This window comes from Bombina bombina, chromosome 5, assembly GCF_027579735.1.
Source record: "Bombina bombina isolate aBomBom1 chromosome 5, aBomBom1.pri, whole genome shotgun sequence".
NCBI lineage: Eukaryota > Metazoa > Chordata > Amphibia > Anura > Bombinatoridae > Bombina > Bombina bombina.
This window is the reverse complement of record NC_069503.1, coordinates 809178555-809199161: the sequence shown is the minus strand read 5'-3', so window position 1 is coordinate 809199161 and position 20607 is coordinate 809178555. Positions and strand designations below refer to the sequence as shown.

At 36.8% G+C, this 20607-nt stretch overlaps 1 protein-coding gene across 1 annotated transcript in view; it reads right to left on the bottom strand.

The window, feature by feature from the left end:
- Positions 1–1364: 1364 nt before the first annotated feature.
- Positions 1365–20607, bottom strand: part of PIEZO2 (piezo type mechanosensitive ion channel component 2) — a 655528-nt gene continuing 636285 nt past the window's right edge. Inside the window, exon 56 of the mRNA XM_053714912.1 lies at positions 1365–2742. Within this exon, the coding sequence (XP_053570887.1) occupies positions 2490–2742 (253 nt within the window). The 3' untranslated portion in view covers positions 1365–2489. The remainder of the gene's footprint in view (positions 2743–20607) is intronic.

Below are 20607 nucleotides of genomic sequence, written 5' to 3'. Positions count from 1 at the left end.
CGTATTAGAACATCTCACCTGAGCGGCGAGCATCAGGCCCCGAGTGTGCTGTATCACCCAGTAAGCTTGAATCCCTAGGTATTCAGTGTCAATTTCCTACTTGTTACATTAGTGATTAATTGCAGGAAACATGTTTTAATTCTTGATCATCAATCTTTTTCCTGTGTTTGTGTTTTATGACCCCACAGTTTTTTTAAATTATTGTTCAGTAAGTAATCCCCTGGATTTGTATCTCAAGGCATAAAGATTGTGAAGCAACTTAAACTGCTTTTGTTAAATCATTTTCTTAATATATTATGACATGATTGCTGCTCATTCCTATGTATGACATTTTTGTGTATTGTTAAGCACATTTATTTCAAATTCTTTAATAATGACATAATTCATTTTGCTATCACAAACCATGTAGTAGTGTATTTGATTTTTATAAGGTAGTCGTGTACTTAGTTTTATAATGTATGACAAAATAACCAGATTGTGAAAAAAAGTTTATTTTAAAATGTTCTTTTGGTAAGAAAAAGCAGCCATTGAAAAGTCTCATGTAATGTAGATATCATTCTACAAACTTCATCCATTATCAGTAAAATAATACAGCAGTTTCATTTATTTTCCAATAGTATCTGCTGTGTTATCATGCAATTAGAATTTCAAGGAAGTAAAACTAATTTTGTTTCTCATTATCAAGTAGTGAAAGTTGTACTTCATTAGGTAAGCAGCATAAGAGTATTTTGAATCACAATATGGTTGCTAACCACATTTTCTAAAAATGTAGTGGTTATGACATGGTCAATAAATATATTATTTAGTAACACAGAAGGAAGATCTCTCTGAAATAACACAATATTTCTTGTAACATTCTTTTCAAATATTGTTAAGTAAAATTATTAATTCAGTCAAATCTATTTGCTAATTCAACACTGTTTAACTTTGATGGTATTCTTAAGTATGAATTAGATGGCAAGGGCATGACCAGTAATAATTTTATTCTATAAATCCAATTAACCATTTAGCAACGCCCTCTCTTACAGTCAAAAGTTAAAAAACAACAACTCAGCAATGCCCTCTCTTACAGTCAAAACGCTCTGTACAGATATTCACAATATAACATGGGCTGAGTAGAATTGTCTACCACTGAGTTTGTGCATGCCTTGTCTTAACAAATAATAATTAATCTGCAAACAAATTCTTTAAGTAGCCCTTCTTTAGAATAGTAGGAATGTCCAGATTAAATATTTCTTTAATTTTCTGTACACTATTTCATTTTGTAAAAAGTTGCAAAGAAAGAAAGAAATAACCATAGTTATGTTTTTCATACAACTCTATACATAAATGTGAGCATCAACTGGCAATAAAGACTTTTAAAGTGAATTTGCAACATGTGCTTTATTTATTTTAGCCATTACTGGTTTTGACCTATATAATGTATTCTACATTCCCTAACCAGGTATATGGCTAATTTTTTCTTTCAAGATGGTCATACTAATTTTCATGCTACAATGCTTTCTGATGAAGAGCTTGAATTGTCTATAGTATAATAAATTAGGATAGGCCATTTTTATAAAACGTGATAAACTATGATCATTAACGAGGAGCTTAAAAAGCTATTTTAGGTGTTATAAAAATGTTATGAATATGCAATGTAAACTTTTTTTTTAATTACATTTAAAAACTGGAAGCGAAATGTCAAGTTCCTAGAAAGGCAGTTAAGCAACCTATGAAGTCATGCACTGTAGCCAGCCCATTTAATATTTAATTACCTTTTGTCCAATTTAAAGTAATAGTCATAGAGAATGGCCTTTAAAACATTCTATGTTTTTATTTATAGTATCTTACTGTACGCTTTATAGCGAGTTTATTTTCCTGAGAAAAGTCAATGGTGATTGATGGAAATATGTTTCTGGACTGTACAAATAAAAATAAGGCAGTTAACAAGATTGTCACTTTGTGTATTTTTTTTTTCATCTTGTGTATGTCCATTGAGGCTCGAATGCATAAATAATCTGTTTCCTTAAACAGGCAAGTTTATAGTCTCTTTAAACCCTTGCTGTATCAAGTCCCAAAATACTCATGAATTAACATATTATGACCTTAGTGACACCTTAAAGCAGCATATTGCACATTCCAAGAGATGTTTCAGAAGAAGCACGTGTATAGTCCACACCTTTTGGATACATATATATTTTTGCTTTCTTGTGCACTGTTCCTCTGCCCCAAAACCTCCACCTGGGCTTTGTCTTCATTATTTTGGGCAATAAGCATGATTCCCGTATGCAGAGAATATTCCATAATTGTTTTGATTTCAAATACTTGTGCAGCATCAATCCTTTTTTCAAAGGCATTGTGAACTCCAAAATATGTTACTACTGTTCTCTGTTGGTGAGAAAACACTGCTACTTCATTGCAAGAGATAAAAACTCTCATTTGAATATTGTGCTTTTTAATAATTCAGGTGCAATCAACTGAATTTTTTACAGTAGTGTTCATAAGCATCACTTATTTTTTTCCCTTGTCCATTTGATCATAGTTTCTGGTGATCGGTAAAGGAATATTAATTTGGCATACAGGTCTTCTTCAAGTTCCAGTTCTCCTGTCTCTCGTACTAGAAAAATATCTGTACACAATTTGAGAATACGGTCCACATTTGGTAGTTCTTCAAACATGATTGAGTGAGATATTCCACTGAAGAATTCACGCACAAACTTTCCTATCACCAGTACCACTGAAGCATATAATCCCATTATACTGCAAAACAAAGTGAGACAACAATATATTAAAAACAGAGAAAAAAAGATGAAAAAAATAAATACAATACTAATGGTACATGAAAACATTAGAATATCATATAAAACCTGATAGCAAATAAAAAAGCAAATAGTCTCTCTAACTGTGTTTTGTAATAAAGATGATACCACATGCTAAGTGGTAGTTGCTAACTTGTTCCACCTTCTCATTTGAAAAATGAATAGACCCCCTTCACTATGAAATTATTAGTTTACTTAATATCAATAATAGGCACCAATGTTTTTTTTTTTGGTAAACTTGTCAAAATACATTTTCTTCTGTCTTCATATCTAATATTTTGTATCAGGGTCTATTCAACTTGTAATGCCCTGACACAAGGAGTTGATATTTTATATAAATTTTATTGCACACAATTTGTTAATTTTTTTTTCTTGGAAATACTGGAGGTGTCTTTATAACTTTATTATATCTTTATATTTGCATTGCATATGATTAACAATTTCTAACATCATAAACAACACATTGAAATGGAATTTTGTTTGAAGTTATGCAATTGTCTAATGGTCAGGGCCATCTTTAACACAGGGCAAAAGGGGCAACTGCCCAGGGTCCAGTCTCTGTTAAGGGGCCCAAGAGTCCAAAAAAAAATATTTTTTTTTTTGGTTCACACCAGACTGCTGATGTGACATGGGGAACACACACACTCAGTCCTAATACTGTCACAGTCAAAAGTTCTCTGCTTATATTTTTTTTAAAAAACTGTGCCAGACCGTGCCACTGTCATTTGACATGCCAAGCTATTGCCATGTGCTGTTTTAGATGTGCACTGTGCAGCACTGAATACAAAGCCCTAAGTCGGCATCCAGCCATTCCCATTGCATCAGAAAAGGTCCTACTGGGGTTACCACTGTTACCAGGTAATTGCTCTGGTGGTGGGGATTGTTTCTGGGTAGGGCTGACCATAGGAGCATGCAGCAGAAAGCTAGAGCGGCAGGCACGTGAGGATTTGAGCATCTGTGCAGCTGCATACACTGCTCTCTTCAGTCTTGAGGCTGTGTGACTCATCTCACACTGTATCCATGCAGCCTTGGACAGGCAGCATCCAGTCTGCTGGTCCCCTTAGCCCTGCTCTTTCTGCTGTGGCCCTAAGATCAACTAACTGAAGTTTGTTAGGGGAACAGTGCTTTGCAGAAAGGTGTCAGTGGGAAGAATAAGTGAGTGCACACATGCCCCTTCCCATGCAGCATTGTCTAGTGCAGGGTGAGAGGGAACTTGTTCCTAGCAAAGAAGTGACATGTGCTGATGTGGTTGATGTATAGTCTCATGCTGATATGTCACACATTAATGTAAGGTTTATTTTTATAGTTTTTGTTTTCTCTCTGTCTCAGATTTTACAGCTTCCCATAGCAGTTCTGCTGTTCCAGTCAGTAAACTTATATTTGTCTGCACCTCTATGCTTCTTCCTCAGTCTTTACCTTGCTTTGCTCCTGTTGGCTGCCCTAAATCTCTTTAACCAGCTAACCTCACACCAGAATCACATTCAAAAGAATATTAAATTAATCCACAGTGGATGAATTTATATATATATTTACTTATTAGTACTGCTTAGGTCCAGTTTCACATATTGCAATTTATTTAATTTTTTTGAAAGAAAATTTTTGCCCAGGGTCCAGTCAATATTAAAGACAGCCCTGCTAATGGTTATTGCTTTTTATATACTGTAATGTGGTAATAATGCTCATATGTGTTTTTGGTTGTGTATATGTTTTGAATTGTGTTTGAAGAAATAATAATAATAATAATAATAAATAGATGATACCACACTCAACAAAACAAATGAACATTATATAATATTTTACACCCTACTATTCCTACTATCCCCTTATGCTATTCATTTATGTCACATGATAAGAAGACACACACACACATATATATATATATATATATATATATATATATATATATGTTCTACAACAGCAGAGTTTATCTTGCTTACTTTTGTAATACAATAAATATCTATATGACAAGACAAGTGCAGTACAATATATTAGTCATAAACAGCAGGTTGTTTTAATTGAATGCCTAGCAGTTTGTATGTTACATAGCAAACAACATTAATTGTTACTCTACATACAAATTTATCCTACATAGGGAATTCTGTAAAATATAAAGCATAATGTAAATAAAACCTGTATGTCATTGAGTAATATGTTGTATTCATTCGAAGTCTGATTAACTATACTTAGGCCCTCATTTATGAAGCTGTTTAATCAGTTTTGGCTCCGTTTTGGTGCAGGTTTGCTCATGCAAGTCTGCAACTGAAAGTTAAGGAAGTACGACTGCTGCTTCTTAAAATATTTGTCCGGGATGTCTGACAAGCCTTGCAAACCAATTGTAGAAGAACACAGACGTGCTGATAGGTTCTATTTGTGAGAGCCTCGTTTGCACGAAAAATGATAAATGGGCGGCAAAGTTTCCATTTTATATTTTTCAAAAGCTGTATATGTAGAAGCACATACAAGTAAATTTTTTTAAAAATAGGTGGAATAAGGCTTTAATTTGTTGTATTTTATGTTTTTCTCACAGATCTTAAAGGAAGTAAAAAAAGTTCTCTCAATCTCAGTTCAGAAAAATGTGTGGTATATCAACATCATCAAAAAGCTGGTGAGGTTGCCTGGACTTGATATTTATAAAGATTTTAATCAGAAACAAAATACATTTTTGTTAAAAATATAATTAATTTAATTTCTAAGCCAATTTTCTCTCACCGCTCACTTACCTGCAGTGCTGGTATTACGGGTTTTTACAAACCCGGCGTTAAAACGCAAGAAGTGAGCGTTGAGCAAAATTTTGCTTCTTACCGCACTCCAATACCAGCGCTGCTTAAATAAGCGGTGAGCTGGTCGTACGTGCTCGTGCACAATTTCCCCATAGGGATCAACGAGGAGAGCCGGCTGAGAAAAAATCTAACACCTGCCAAAAAGCAGCGTAAAACTCAGTAACACAGCCTCATTGATTCCTATGGGGAAATAAAATGTATGTCTACACCTAACATCTTAACATGAACCCCGGGTCTAAACACCCCTAATCTTACACTTATTAACCCCTAATCTGCCGCCCCCTACATCGTCGATACCTGCTTTATATTTATTAACCCCTAATCTGCCGCTCCAGACACCGCCACCACCTACATTATACTTATGAACCCCTAACCTGCTGCCCCCAACATCGCCGACACCTACATTATATTTATTAACCCCTAATCTGCCGACCCCGATGTCGCCGCAACCTACCTACACTTCTTAACCCCTAATCTGCCGCCGCCAACGTCGCTGCCACTATAATAAACATATTAACCCTTAAACCGCCGCACTCCCGCCTCGCAAACATTAGTTAAATATTATTAAACCCTAATCTGCCGTCCCTAACATTGCCGCCACCTACCTACATTTATTAACCCCTAATCTGCCGCCCCCAACGTCGCTGCCACTATATTAAATGTATTAACCCCTAAACCTAAGTTTAACCCTAACACACAACCAACCCCCCAAATAAAATACTATCTAAAAAAACCTAAGCTCCCCATTGCCCTGAAAAGGGCATTTGGATGGGCATTGCCTTTAAAAAGGTAGTTAGCTCTTTTGCAGGCCCAAACTCTAACCTAAAAATAAACCCACCCAATACACCCTTAAAAAAAACCTAACACTAACCCCCTGAAGATCAACTTACAGTTCTGAAGACCGGACATCCATCCTTAAGGAAGCGGCAGAAGTCTTCATCCAACCAGGCTGAAGTCCTCAACGAAGCCGGGAGAAGTCTTCATCCAAGCTGGGCGAAGTGGTCCTCCAGACCGGCAGAAGTCTTCATCCAGACGGCATCTTCTATCTTCATCCATCCGACGCTGAGCGGGTCCATCTTCAAGACATCCAACGCAGAGCATCCTCTTCAAACAAAGTCTTCTTACTGAATGACTGTTCCTTTAAGTGACGTCATCCAAGATGGCGTCCCTTAGATTCCGATTGGCAGATAGAATTCTATCAGCCAAATCAGAATTAAGGTAAACAAAATCCTATTAGCTGATGCAATCAGCCAATAGGATTGAAGTTCAAACCTATTGGCTGATGCAATCAGCCAATAGGTTTGAGCTCGCATTCTATTGGCTGTTCCAATCAACCAATAGAATGCAAGCTCAATCCTATTGGCTGATTGCATCAGCCAATAGGATTTTTTCTACCTTAATTCCGATTGGCTGATAGAATTCTATCAGCCAATCGGAATCTAAGGGATGCCATCTTGGATGACGTCACTTAAAGGAACAGTCATTCAGTAAGAAGACTTAGTTTGAAGAGGAAGCTCCGCGTCAGATGTCTTGAAAAGTCTTCTTACTGAATGACTGTTCCTTTAAGTGACATCATCCAAGATGGCGTCCCTTAGATTCCGATTGGCTGATAGAATTCTATCAGCCAATCGGAATTAAGGTAAACAAAATCCTATTGGCTGATGTAATCAGCCAATAGGTTTGAGCTCGCATTCTATTGGCTGTTCCAATCAGCCAACAGAATGCAAGCTCAATCCTATTGGCTGATTGCATCAGCCAATAGGATTTTTTCTACCTTAATTCCGATTGGCTGATAGAATTCTATCAGCCAATCGGAATCTAAGGGACGCCATCTTGGATGACGTCACTTAAAGGAACAGTCATTCAGTAAGAAGACTTAGTTTGAAGAGGATGCTCCGCGTCGGATGTCTTGAAGATGGACCCGCTCCGCGTCGGATGGATGAAGATAGAAGATGCCCTCTGGATGAAGACTTCTGTCCGTCTGGAGGACCACTTCGCCCGGCTTTGATGAAGACTTCTCCTGGCTTCATTGAGGACTTCGGCCTGGTTGGATGAAGACTTCTGCCGCTTCCTTGAGGATGGATGTCCGGTCTTCAGAACTGTAAGTCAATCTTCAGGGGGTTAGTGTTAGTTTTTTTTAAGGGTGTATTGGGTGGGCTTTATTTTTAGGTCAGGGTTTGGGCCTGCAAAAGAGCTAACTGCCCTTTTAAGGGCAATGTCCATCCAAATGCCCTTTTCAGGGCAATGGGGAGCTTAGTTTTTTTAGATAGTATTTTATTTGGGGGGATGGTTGTGTGGGTGGTGGGTTTTACTGTTGGGGGGGTTGTTTGTATTTTTTTTACAGGTAAAAGAGCTGATTACTTTGGGGCAATGCCCCGCAAAAGGCCCTTTTAGGGGCTATTGATAGTTTAGTTTAGGCTAGTTTTTTTTTTTAATTTTGGGGGGGGGGGGCTTTTTTTTATCTTGATAGGGCTATTAGATTAGGTGTAAGTAGTTTAAATATCTTGTAATTTGTTTATTATTTTCTGCAATTTAGTGGGGGGGGGGGTTGTACTTTAGCTAATTTAATTTAAATTTATTTAATTGTTGTTAATTTAGTTAATTTAATTATAGTGTAGTGTTAGGTGTTATTGTAACTTAGGTTAGGTTTTATTTTACAGGTACTTTTGTATTTATTATAGCTAGGTAGTTAATAACTATTTAATAACTATTCTACCTAGTTAAAATAAATACAAACTTCACTGTAAAATAAAAATAAAACATAAGCTAGATACAATGTAACTATTAGTTATATTGTAGCTATCTTAGGGTTTATTTTATAGGTAAGTATTTAGTTTTAAATAGGAATTATTTAGGTAATAATATTAATTTTTAGTTAGATTTATTGTAATTATATTTAAGTTAGGGGGTGTTAGGGTTAGACTTATGTTTAGGGGTTAATACATTTAGTATAGTGGCGGCGACGTTGGGGGTGGAAGATTAGGGGTTAATAAATGTAAGTAGGTGGCGGCGATGTTAGGGATGGCAGATTAGGGGTTAATAATATTTAACTAGTGTTTGCGAGGTGGGAGTGTGGAGGTTTAGGGGTTAATATGTTTATTATAGGTGGCAGATTAGGAGTTACAAATTTTATTATAGTTTTTGTGATGTGGGAGGGCCTCGGTTTAGGGGTTAACAGGTAGTTTATGGGTATTAGTGTACTTTTTAGCACTTTAGTTATGAGTTTTATGTTACGGCGTTGTACCATAAAACTCTTAACTAATGACTTTTAAATGCGTTAGGACTCTTGACGGGGTAGGGTGTACGCTCACTTTTTGGCCTCCCAGGACAGACTCGTAATACCGGCGCTATGGAAGTCCCATAGAAAAAGACTTTACGAAGTTTACGTAAGTCATTTTGCAGTAAGGCCAAAGAAGTGTGCGTTGCCCCTAAACCTGCAAGACTCGTAATAGCAGCAGTAGTGAAAAAGCAGCGTTAGGACCTGTTAACACTGCTTTTTGAGCCTAATGCACAACTCGTAATCTAGCCTATAGTCTTTATTAATATTAACTAAACAATTAATTTTTGGCAAGCCAAAAGTTTTCGTTTATCAAACAGCAGAACAAATGTCAGGGGAAAATGTGTTCTATCCAAATATCAAAATACATTCAACCTGGATGCAATGCTTGCCTGTCAATATGCTGCAATCCTCTATGGGCTAGATTACAAGTAGATTGAAACCAACAGAGCAGGGTGCATTGACCTAGCATCATAAATAGTGCAGGGTGCGCTATTTATGTTCAAGTTCAACACAAAATAGCGTTGAAAAATGTAGCACTTTTGGAGATATGAAGTAAAGTGTTATTGCTTGAAAATATGCATTACAAAATAAGTGTTTCACTCATATTTATACATATTGGGCTAGATTACAAGTGGCGCGCTAAAGTTAGCACATGCCATATTGAAATATTGTGCACACACTAACTTGCAGACGTATTACAAGTTTAATGTAAACGTGACTGCACATGTGCAAACTAAAGTTAACCTTGTTGGGTTAGCGCAACTGAAGAACTTTGAGGTAAATGTTGATATTTATCAATTCCAACAACAATTGATATTAAAAGATTGTTTTAAAGACAAACTCATTTTTTTAAAAACATCTACTTTTGAGCCTCCTAGCACCAACCACTCCATACATAGTTTTGCACGAATGCTCACAGTCTATAGTGAATGTGCTACCACTACTATGCGCTATTCTAATTTGACTAAAGGTGAGAGGTTGTCGTTGTCCGTCCTGCAGATAAAAGTGGATCAATTGCTATACATGATTACTCTGACTACACAAAGGAGGCTCTGAGACAATTATCTAATGGATAAGTGTACACGCACCTTAATGGCAATCCCACAAAATGTTTCAAAAAACATTGATTCAATTTTGAAACTTGGCTTTGAAGCTGGCTTGATTGATTGATGAGATCACAGCTATATGACTGTTGATTATCTGGTAATTACAGATTTATATCTATTACCCAAGATACATAAATCTCTGACTAATCCTCCTAGTATACTAATTGTGTCTGCCAGAAACTTGCTTAGTGCTAAGGTAATTAAGTACATTTATTATCAATTGCAACCAGTGGTTAGAAACTCCTTTTCTTATTTGTAAGACTTCTCCACACTACTTGGTATTTTGAGAGATGCAGACTGGTTGGAGAAAGATGACATTTTGGTAACCATGGATGTTGACAGTTTACTGTTACCCCTCATTCCGCTGGCTTGCAGGCTGTCAGATCCATGGTTAACCTGTCAGATGCATACATGGGACCACCCATTGAGTTCTTATTAGAGATGTTTTCATTTTGTTTGTAAATAAATTATTTTAAGTTTAAAAATAACTATTATCTGTAGCTCAGTGGAACGGCAATGGGTTCAAATATGGCTCCTATGTATGTCAAACTCTATATGCTTTGGTATGAAACTAATGATGTGTTGCAAACACACATACATCCAAATGTGAAATACTACACTAGATATATTGATGATGTGTTACTGGTATGTCTTGGGTATGAGGAAGCTTTGAAATTATGAATCAGTGATTTGAATCAAATGGTGTCTCCCATAAGATTCAAATTGGAGTATAGTAGTGAGCTAATCCATTTTTTGGATTTAAATATCTTTAAAATACATAGTACCACTGGATATGAGTTTGGTACTTACAGTAATTGTTTTCAAAGCCAAAGGGAACGGAACTCACTATTACTGAATATTCCCTTAGAGTACTTTAAATGGATGAGATGAAAAATAAATTGATTACAAGAGGCTATTGTGAGTCAGAGATCAACCCAAGTTATGGACAATCTGTGAGTAGAGGATCAAACTCCCTTCTAAATAAATCCACCAAATAGAATCAACATCTACGAATAGAAAGAATTTATTTTATAAAAACTTATACACAATTCCATCAGGAGATGGGGAATTCACTAAGGAAACACTGGGACATTGTGAAAACTGATAAAATGTTAACATTTTCTAATGTGGATGTTCCACGTATGGCATATAGGCGGGCACCTAATCTACAGGATCTGTTGGTTAAGAGTGATCCCATACAATCTTATCAATATATGACATGGCTTGATGAAATGAGGAAACCTGGTTGTTATAAATGTGGGGACTGTACCATGTGCAATAGTCTGATTACTGACACTACTTTTCATTGTCCCCATGGTGGGAGAAGCCACAAGATTCAACATTGACTAACCTGTACCAGTGACCATGTTCTATACATCCTTACCTGACCATATTCCATGATGTACATTGGTGAAACTACCACATCCTTCCATAAGAGAATGGCAAACCACCGATTTTCTATTAGAGAGGCTATCAAGAGTGGCTTTTCTGAACATCCAGTAGCACACCATTTTGATCAAGTGAAACATATAGCTGCTTGCTTACGTACCATGTTGATTGATTATGTGGTGCCACTAAAATGTGGAGGGGATAGCGGGAAGAGACTCTTACAGATTGAGACACTATGGACATACACTTTGGAGAACCTAGCTCTCATGGGTATTAACACTATAATGGGCTAGTGTATTTCTTTAAATGTACATTGCATTTGGATTGTAGGTTGGTCGATCATTGGACTGATAATATTTAGGATATGAGACATTCAAATATATATATATTTTGATATTTTGGAGAAATATAATTAATATACTGAATGGGATGGATCGTGGAAACTATTTGTATAATTTCTTTATTAATTGGAAGTTTCTTAAACCAATAGGCACAAAAGAATAGAAGTAAGATTAAACACAAGTTATCTTTTTATATTTTTTTAGATGTATGTATGTTGTTGTTTTTTAAGATGACAATGAATGACTTTAGTATTGTGATGTGATGTCTGTGTCATCACCGACCAATGAGCGATGTGATTTGTTGTATGTGTAATGTTCTACAATATTTTGCAGTACTAATATAAGGAAAACAACAAATACAATCAGCAATTGACTATATAGGCTGGAACAAGAGTATTAGGTGGACCTGTTACCAAGAGAGCTTACAGTCTAAATGGCTTTTCTTAAAAAAAAAAAAAGGATAGGAAGACTGCCTTGTTGGCAGGGTCAGTTAAACCATGGAACTAAGTGGGTCCAAGTGACCCAAGCAGCATTTTGCAAGGGGCAGCACTTCAGTTACTGAGTCAGTCACTATCAGACCCAAACCACTCCTGAGTTGGTTGATATGCTAATCAGTAATTTTACTATGGGGGTGTCATTTCATTCTTGGACCCAGGCAGCACAATATCTTGAGCCGGCCCTGCTTTCTGGTGTAGCCTTTTGGGTATGTACAGAAGTAAAAGATATTATGAAGTAAAATGAAAGGCGTTACTAAATAACTCAGTGACATGGTAGGATTGAAAACTAGGGAAGAAAGAGGTAGAGTGGTCCATAGTATGGCAGAAGATCTTTATGGTCAATTGAGAGGGAGTGATGATGTAGATTTAGGAGCTGGTTTTTTTTTCAGATCCAGAACAAAGAGGCTGGTGTGACAGTAGTTGGAGATAACAAAATAACATACACAGCTCAGCACCTGGTACTTCCTTCTGGATAGTGCACAATTGACTGGAGCAACTGCCTAAGCTCCCAACATGTAATACAAAGGGGCCTATCTATCAAGCTCCGAACGGAGCTTGAAGGCCCGTGTTTCTGGCGAGTCTTCAGACTCGCCAGAAACACAAGTTATGGAGCAGCGGTCAAGTTATGGAGCAGCGTATTGTTCTCCGCATTCAGCGATGTCTGTCGGACCTGATCCGCACTGTCGGATCAGGTCCGACAGACATTCGTTAAATAGACCCCAAAGAGTGCAATGTCCACAGCACTAGATCACATCCAAATATTTATTCAAGCATATAGACAGGTAAATTACCGATGTGTGGAAACAGCTGAGATAAAACCCCTTTTCGTTTGCACGTAACTGTTAACTTGCCACTCGTAATCTGGCCCATATTCGGTTAAGAGGTTGCCCATTAAATCTGATTGATTTGCACCTTCTGTTTGTTTGTATTGTTATTTTTCATTAAAGGGACATGAAACCCAAATTTTTTCTTTCATGATTCAGATAGAGAATATAATTTTAAACGACTTTCCAATTTACTTCTATTATTTAATTTGCTTTCTTCTCTTGTTATCATTTGCTGAAAGGTTTATCTAGGCAAATTCATGAGCAGCAGAGAAACTAGGTTCTAGCTGTTGATTGGTGGCTGCATATATATATTGAATGTAATTGGCTCACCCATGTGTTCAGTTAGAAACTAGTAGTGCATTGCTGCTCCTTCAACAAATGATACCAAGAGAATAAAACAGATTAGATAATAGAAGTAAATTAGAAAGTTGTTTAAAATTGTATTCTCTATCTGAATCATGAAAGAAATTTTTTGGGTTTCATGTACCTTTAAATTAGTTAGTTAGTTAGTTAGTTTAAATAGAAATGTATATACTGTATATTATAGATCCTAAAGGATCATATGTGTAGAGTAAAAAACATTTTAAAAAATATTTCCGGAACAATTTTTGCAATGTGGCAGGGTGCATTATACTGCTGAAATAAACCACTGCCATCAGGGAACACCATTGCCATGAAGGTGTGTGCATGGTCTGCAACAATATCTAGGTAGGTGGTACGTGTCAAATTAACATCCACATGAATGCCAGGATCCAAGGTTTCCAGCAGTGCCCAAAGCATAACACTGCCTCCCATAGTGCATCCTGCTGCCATCTGTTCCCTAAGTAACCGATGCACACACAGGCGGCCATCCACCTGATCTAAAAGGAAATTCAAAAAAAGGTGATTCATCAGACCAGGCAACCTTCTTCCATTGCTTTATGGTCCAGTTCTGACGCTTACGTCTTCATTGTAGGCGCTTTCAAAGGTGGACAGAGGTCATCATGTGCACTCTGACTGGTCTGTGGCTACACAGCCCCATAAGCAGCAAACTGTGATGCACAGCACTCTGTGTTCTGACACCTTTCTATCATAGCCAACATTAATTTTTTCAGCAATTTCAGCTTCAGTAGCTCTTCTGTGTGATCGGACCAGATAGGATAGCCTTTGCGGCCCATTTGCATTAATGATCACCGGTTGTCTTTCCTTGCACTATTTTTGGTAGATACTAACCACTGCATACCGGGGACACCCCGCAAGACTTGCTGTTTTGGAGCTGCTCTGACCCAGTCGTCTATTTGGCCTTGTCAATGTCACTTAGAACTTTTCGCTTGCCCGTTTTTCCTGCTTCCAACACTTGAAATTCAAGAACTGTAGAGATAAAGGGGCATATTTATTAAGCTCCATATGGAGCTTGATGCCCCTTGTTCGGTTGACCTGGAAACAGAAGTTATGAAGCATCGGTCTAAAGGCCGCTGCTCCATTACTTGTCTGCCTGCTCTGAGGCAGCGGACAGAAATCAATCCGATCGAATGCGATCGGGTTGACTGACACCCCTTGCTAGCGGCCGATTGACCACAAATCTGCAGGGGGCCGTAATGCACCAGCAGTTCACAAGAACTGCTGGTGCAATGATAAACGCAGACAGAGTATGCTGTCTGCATTTATCGATGTGTAGCGATGTGCAGCGATGTGCAGCGGACATGATACACTACTTTGTATCATGTCCGCTCACACATTGATACATATGCCCCAAAGTGTTATCTATTTAATTAGTGTAATAAAGTAAAGTTCTACATAACTATTACTACAACAATATCATAGTCAATAAGGCCATGGCCTAGTGTACTGAGAAGAAAAAAAAAAAGCTATTAATGAACTATTTTCAATCTTGTTTCTGTTGTTCAGACTAAACAAAGCCTAATTTCAGCCCAAATTCCTAGGCCACTGAGATCTTCCAGAAAGAAATCAGGTTGTAAACAGTCAGAAAAACATAGAATTTATTTTTTTTCCTAAACAAAATCCCAAATGCTAACCTTTTGTAGAAAGTGAGTAAGAAAAAGGGGACTGAGATTTAAAACGACATGAAACCTATTTTTTTTTTCTTTTATAGTTTAGATAGAGAATATGTTAAACAACTTTCCAAATTACTTCTATAATCTAATTATCTTGGTATTTTTTATTGAAGAAGCAGCAATGCATTACTGGGTGCTTGCTGAACGCATTTGGTGATCCGATAACAAGAGACATATATGTGCAGCAACCAATCAGCAGCTCCTTAGCCTACCTAGGTATTCTTTTTTTAACAAATAATACCAACAGAACAAAACAAATAAGATAATAGAAGTAATCTATCTGAATCACGTCCCTTTTGTTTGTTTTTTTCAATTGATATTTGTATTTGTTTTAAACAGATATATACAGACATATTTACTCCATGGACATAAGAGTAAAAAAAGAGACAAAAAAAAACCACATTAGAAGGAAAAGATTACATAAACAGCTGTATCTCCCAGAACAAAAATGTAGTTTCCACTAAATCATTAAAGGTACACAGCAAAAAAAATATTGTCCTTTCCTTCTATAGGAACTTTAAATCTAACAGTATCCTATGACTCTAAATCTAGCAAATTAAGATGCACACTCTAAATTGATGACTTTAAAACTGAAGAAGAAAAAGAAATGAATAGTCTTAATCAGAGTGGAAAAAAAATGAACTCTATGAAATTGGTCCATAAATGCACTTGTGGGATTGGATCTCCTTTGGGTTGGACAATCATTAATATACATATGGGTAGAATTACATGTCTAGTCTTACTTCTTGCATATTTAACAGTATAAAACCAGTCAAATGGAAGCATACTTTAACCATTAGTACGCAAATTCACTTCTACATAGGCTTGAAACATAGGCATTGAGATAAAGGATACCCAGGAAGGGGGAAGGGAGATTACATAGTAATCTTCACAATTATATTAACACCCTCCAGGAAGGGGGAAGTTTGTTGGAAGCAATACTTTTTTAAACATCTGGATAGATTGAAGTTGTGCATTTATCGGGAGTGGCTCTATAACATTTAGCCATTTATTAAAAAAGGCTTTCAGTTTTTTCTCGGAATCTGTCACAAGGATATATTGTTCCAGCTTCATCCGATTTATTATGCTTTTACAAAATCCAACAATGGAGGGTGCATGGGGTGATTTCCAGTTATTTAAAATTAGATTTTGACCCAAAAGGATCGCTGTGTTAAGTTTAAAGTTTATTCCCTCTCTTGTACCTCTATAAAGAAAACAGATGTGTCCTGTCAATCCTTTCATTTTATTTAAGTACTTTGATCAGCCAATGGTTAATTTTCTGCCAAAATTGTAGAATCTTGAGACAAGACCAGAAGCAATGCAAGTTATCAGCATTAACATCTCTAAATTTATAGCAGGATATGTTATCATTTTTAAACCATTCTGAGAGTTTCAGCGGTGTGCAGTATAATTGATTGACTACTTTGAAATGAGACTCTCTCCATGGTATTATATGCATTACTTTCAAAATGTCGTTCAAACTGGCTGATAACTCATCTTCTAGAAGTTCAGGGACATTTTTTTCCCATTTGTTATGTAACACATGAATGTGTTTTTCCCCCATATTTGAAAGAACTGTATTGTAGGCCACTGATATTAAGTGTTTCCCTTGCGTATAAAGTTGGATAACCTTCTCTGAGTCACCCAGCTGCCAATTTGTGCCACATTTAGCTCGCAGATTGTCCACAAAATGCCTCACCTGGAGATAAGCAAAAAAGTACACCCTGGATACTTGAAATTCAGCTGTTATTTCTTCAAATGTTTTTGATTAAACTTGATGTATCATCTAATAGCTGTTTTACATTTATAAGACCCTTCTCTTTCCATTGCTTAAAAGCTTTATTTTGTATACTAGGTGGGAAATTAGGATTACCCAGAATTGGCAGATATCTAGAAGCACAAAAATTAACTCCTATTACTTTGCAATATAACTGTCATGCTTGTATGGTATTTTTGAACACTTCTGATTTTACAATTTTCTTTGGTAAGTTCACCAGCAGGCAATGCACCAGAGCTCGCAAGGAAAAAGGAGAACTTAATTCTGTTTCTAATTGAAAATAAGTGACATAATTCCAAATTCCGTAATCCAGTCTGGCAAATTGTAGCAATGCTGCTAAATTATATAGCTTTAGGTTAAGTAGGGTTAAGCTGCCTGCTCTAGTGTGGAGGCAGAGTGTATCTGCTGAACATCTGGATCTCTTCCCTTGCCATACAAAAAAATGCACATCCTATTGAATTTATTAGTATCTTTCTGTTTTATAATCAGTGGTGTATTTTGCAATAGATATAGCACACGTGGAAAAGATAATAGATTTAATTAGCATTATCCTTGCCGAGATTGAGATTGGGAGGTGCAGCCAAGCTTTAAAATTTTCATTACATTTATTCAGGCATGCTGAAAAATGTTGTAAGTACCAGCCCTTAGGATTCTTGCTAATATTGATACCCAAATATTTCATTTGCTCAACCGACTTAAAGGGACAATCATCCTGGGGCCTACTGGGGTAGTAATCCACATAATTTCTGATTTCTCTGAGTTGATCTTATACCCCGAGAATGTGCTGAACTGACCCATGATATCTAAGAACTGTTTAATGCTCCATTTTGTATCACTGAGAAATATTAATAGATCATCAGCGAAGAGAGATATAACTAGTTTATTTTCCCTGAAAGATATACCCTCCATTTCCTGACTGAGTTTAATCGCTGGAGGCTCAATTGAAAGATTAAAAAGCAGAGGTGGGGGGGGGACTTCTGGGTAGTGCCATGACAGGTCGCTTAATTGCTAGCTCCTACAGGGTTCTGGATTAATCTACTAAAAATCAACTTCTATACTCACCATTGCTTAACCAAACATATCATATGCAATGCTACTAAAGAAGCCCATCATCTAACAGTCAATAATATTAAATTTGAGGTGATCACTTCTCACGACTTGAGAATGAACTCATCAAAGCCTGGGGAAATGGTGGCGACACGACTGAACAGAATAACGTGGACCCAGAAAACATCCCAGTGTCTAAGCTGGGGCCCATCAAGGAGGGTGAGAAGCTTTCTGCCACAACGTGGGTTGCGATATTTCAAACAGATCAATGTAACTTAGAGAGAGCACTTACATCAACTAATCCTGAGCACCCCGTGGAGATAGTTGCAGCAAGCCTAACTGCACCAACCCAGTCGCATGCCACTTTATGTTAATTCCTTTGAAGACTCCAAACCTATCTGCCCAGAGGAGCCAAAAAGATCTAGACAACACCCCACTGTTGGCTGCCCTGATACTGCAGATCACCGTGCTGATCCTGTAGGATGAATGGCGGATGTCCAGTGCATCTCTCAACTTGGCTACCATCTCATCTTGCACTTTAAATAAAATATGGAACGACTCCAGTTTATGGCTGCTCTTTATGTGGAGACATATCCTTTACACAGGAAAGCATACTTGGGTCCTCACCATAGCCATCCGTATCTTAAACCCCACATTGATGTTTTGAGGACTGGTGTGGGTTAACAATTAACATATGAATAGATTGTGGTGGTGAGTGGTGAACCCCCCACAGTTTCATACCTATCTGGACACTTAAAGTTATACGGACTCTAATATATACAATTGGGGACTTACTTAGGAATTGATCTGCACTTATTACTTCTCTCACACCATGAGTTTAGCAGTGGCAATTTTTATGTTTCATATGCAAAACCTAGATAATTCCTACCTATACTCTCACTGTTCCTACTATCTAGTGATTCAATCCAGCAGTTAAAATAGTGAAACACATATCTTTCTTAGAAATGCAGTTATCTGTAGTTTATATCCACTTCTGGTATATGCTTGTTATGGGAATTGAATGTTTACCTACTATATACTTACAGGACAAACATAACTATTTTCATTCATTAAGATGTAATAATTTTACCCCAGTAATATTTTATTCCAATCCTTGCAGCTTTTCCCAGGAGTGTCTATTCTTTGCTCTTCTTTATGGTGTTTTGGGGTCTCGTTGTCTGCATCTTAGCTAGGTATACCCCTTAAGAAACTATAGCCCCCACTATATAATACACAAACCACATAAACAGATAACTACAGGTGTTTAGTCTATATTTATTTCTGAATGTATGTATACACCAAATTATCCAGCTAATTATTGTGGAGTTTGACTGTTACCCTTAGCCTGATGTAAAGTCATGCTCCTAACAGCTGGAATCCTCAGGTAGACTACTTCTGTTTGATAGATAACTTCCTTTCCCCCTTCTATTCTAATCATATAGCAAAATAATAAAATAAAACCTGAGGTCCAAATAATGAGATCCACAAGTGGTCTCCTCTTTTCCAGATAGCCTTCTGTTAATGCCATTACCCTATAAAGTTTGAGGTCCAAGAGAGGCCTCCTGAATAGTATAGAAGGCTTAGATTGCTACTGGCATGTGTTTTCTTTTTAAATTGTTTTTTTTTCTAGCTCTCTACAGCAACTGTTCCTTTTCAGAGCTTTATACCATATAGATAGACATTGTTCATTACATATGCCTTTCTAATATGTCATTTATATGATGTACCTTGTCATAAGCACTTTGAGCACAGCTATGCAATGTTATAATACTTTATATGTATGCCAAAAATTTGACCTCATTAAAAAAACAGAGGTGAAAGCGGGCAACCCTGTCTTGTTCATTTCTCTAATTTAATATTAGCTGTTAATTGGTTGTTCACAAATACATTTGAGATAGGATTTACTATAAATTACCCTAATGAAAGAAGATATATTCCCAGAAAAGCCAAATTTATCTAGTGCTGTAAACAGGTGATCCCAGGTTATCAAGTCGAACGCTTTTTCAGAGTCCACCGATAACAATGCTAGGTCTATTGTAGTTTTCCGCTTTTTATTATCTATTTTATTCCAAAGGTGATCTATAACTGAAAGCCCTGTGAATATTCCTAGTTAGATTTCGGCCTATCATAAACCCCGACTGATCTGGATGTATTAAGCTATGTAGCACTTTCTGGATTCTTTCTGCTATTATAGTCATCAATATCTTATAATCATTGTTTAATAGGGATATTGGCCTGGAAGATGTGGGGACTTCTGGATCTTTGTGTTTCTTGAGAATAAGTCTGATTGAGGAAGTGGTAAAGTAATTAGACTGCATTTCCCCTGTAATAAAATATGTTTTGTATAACCTGGTGAGGGCGGGTTTTATTTCTTTACCTAGTAGTTTGTAGAATTCAGCAGGTAAATGGTCAGGTCCAGGGGCTTTATTCAATTTCATATGATTTATAGAACTCTGCACTTCATCCTCGGTTATAGGTAGGTTTAAACTTCTAATATTTCCCTCTTCTAGTTTGGGTAACTTAATGTTATTCCAGAAGTAGTTTTGCTTTGCTGATTAACCTCATTTGCTGAGTATAGTCTTGTTAAATATTCAAATATAGTCTGTCTAATATCTGGGGTAGATGTTACTCTACAGTTACCTACCTTGATTGCTATAATATTTTTCTTGTGGTTTCTATTCTTGGTTAATTTAGACAAGAATTTCACG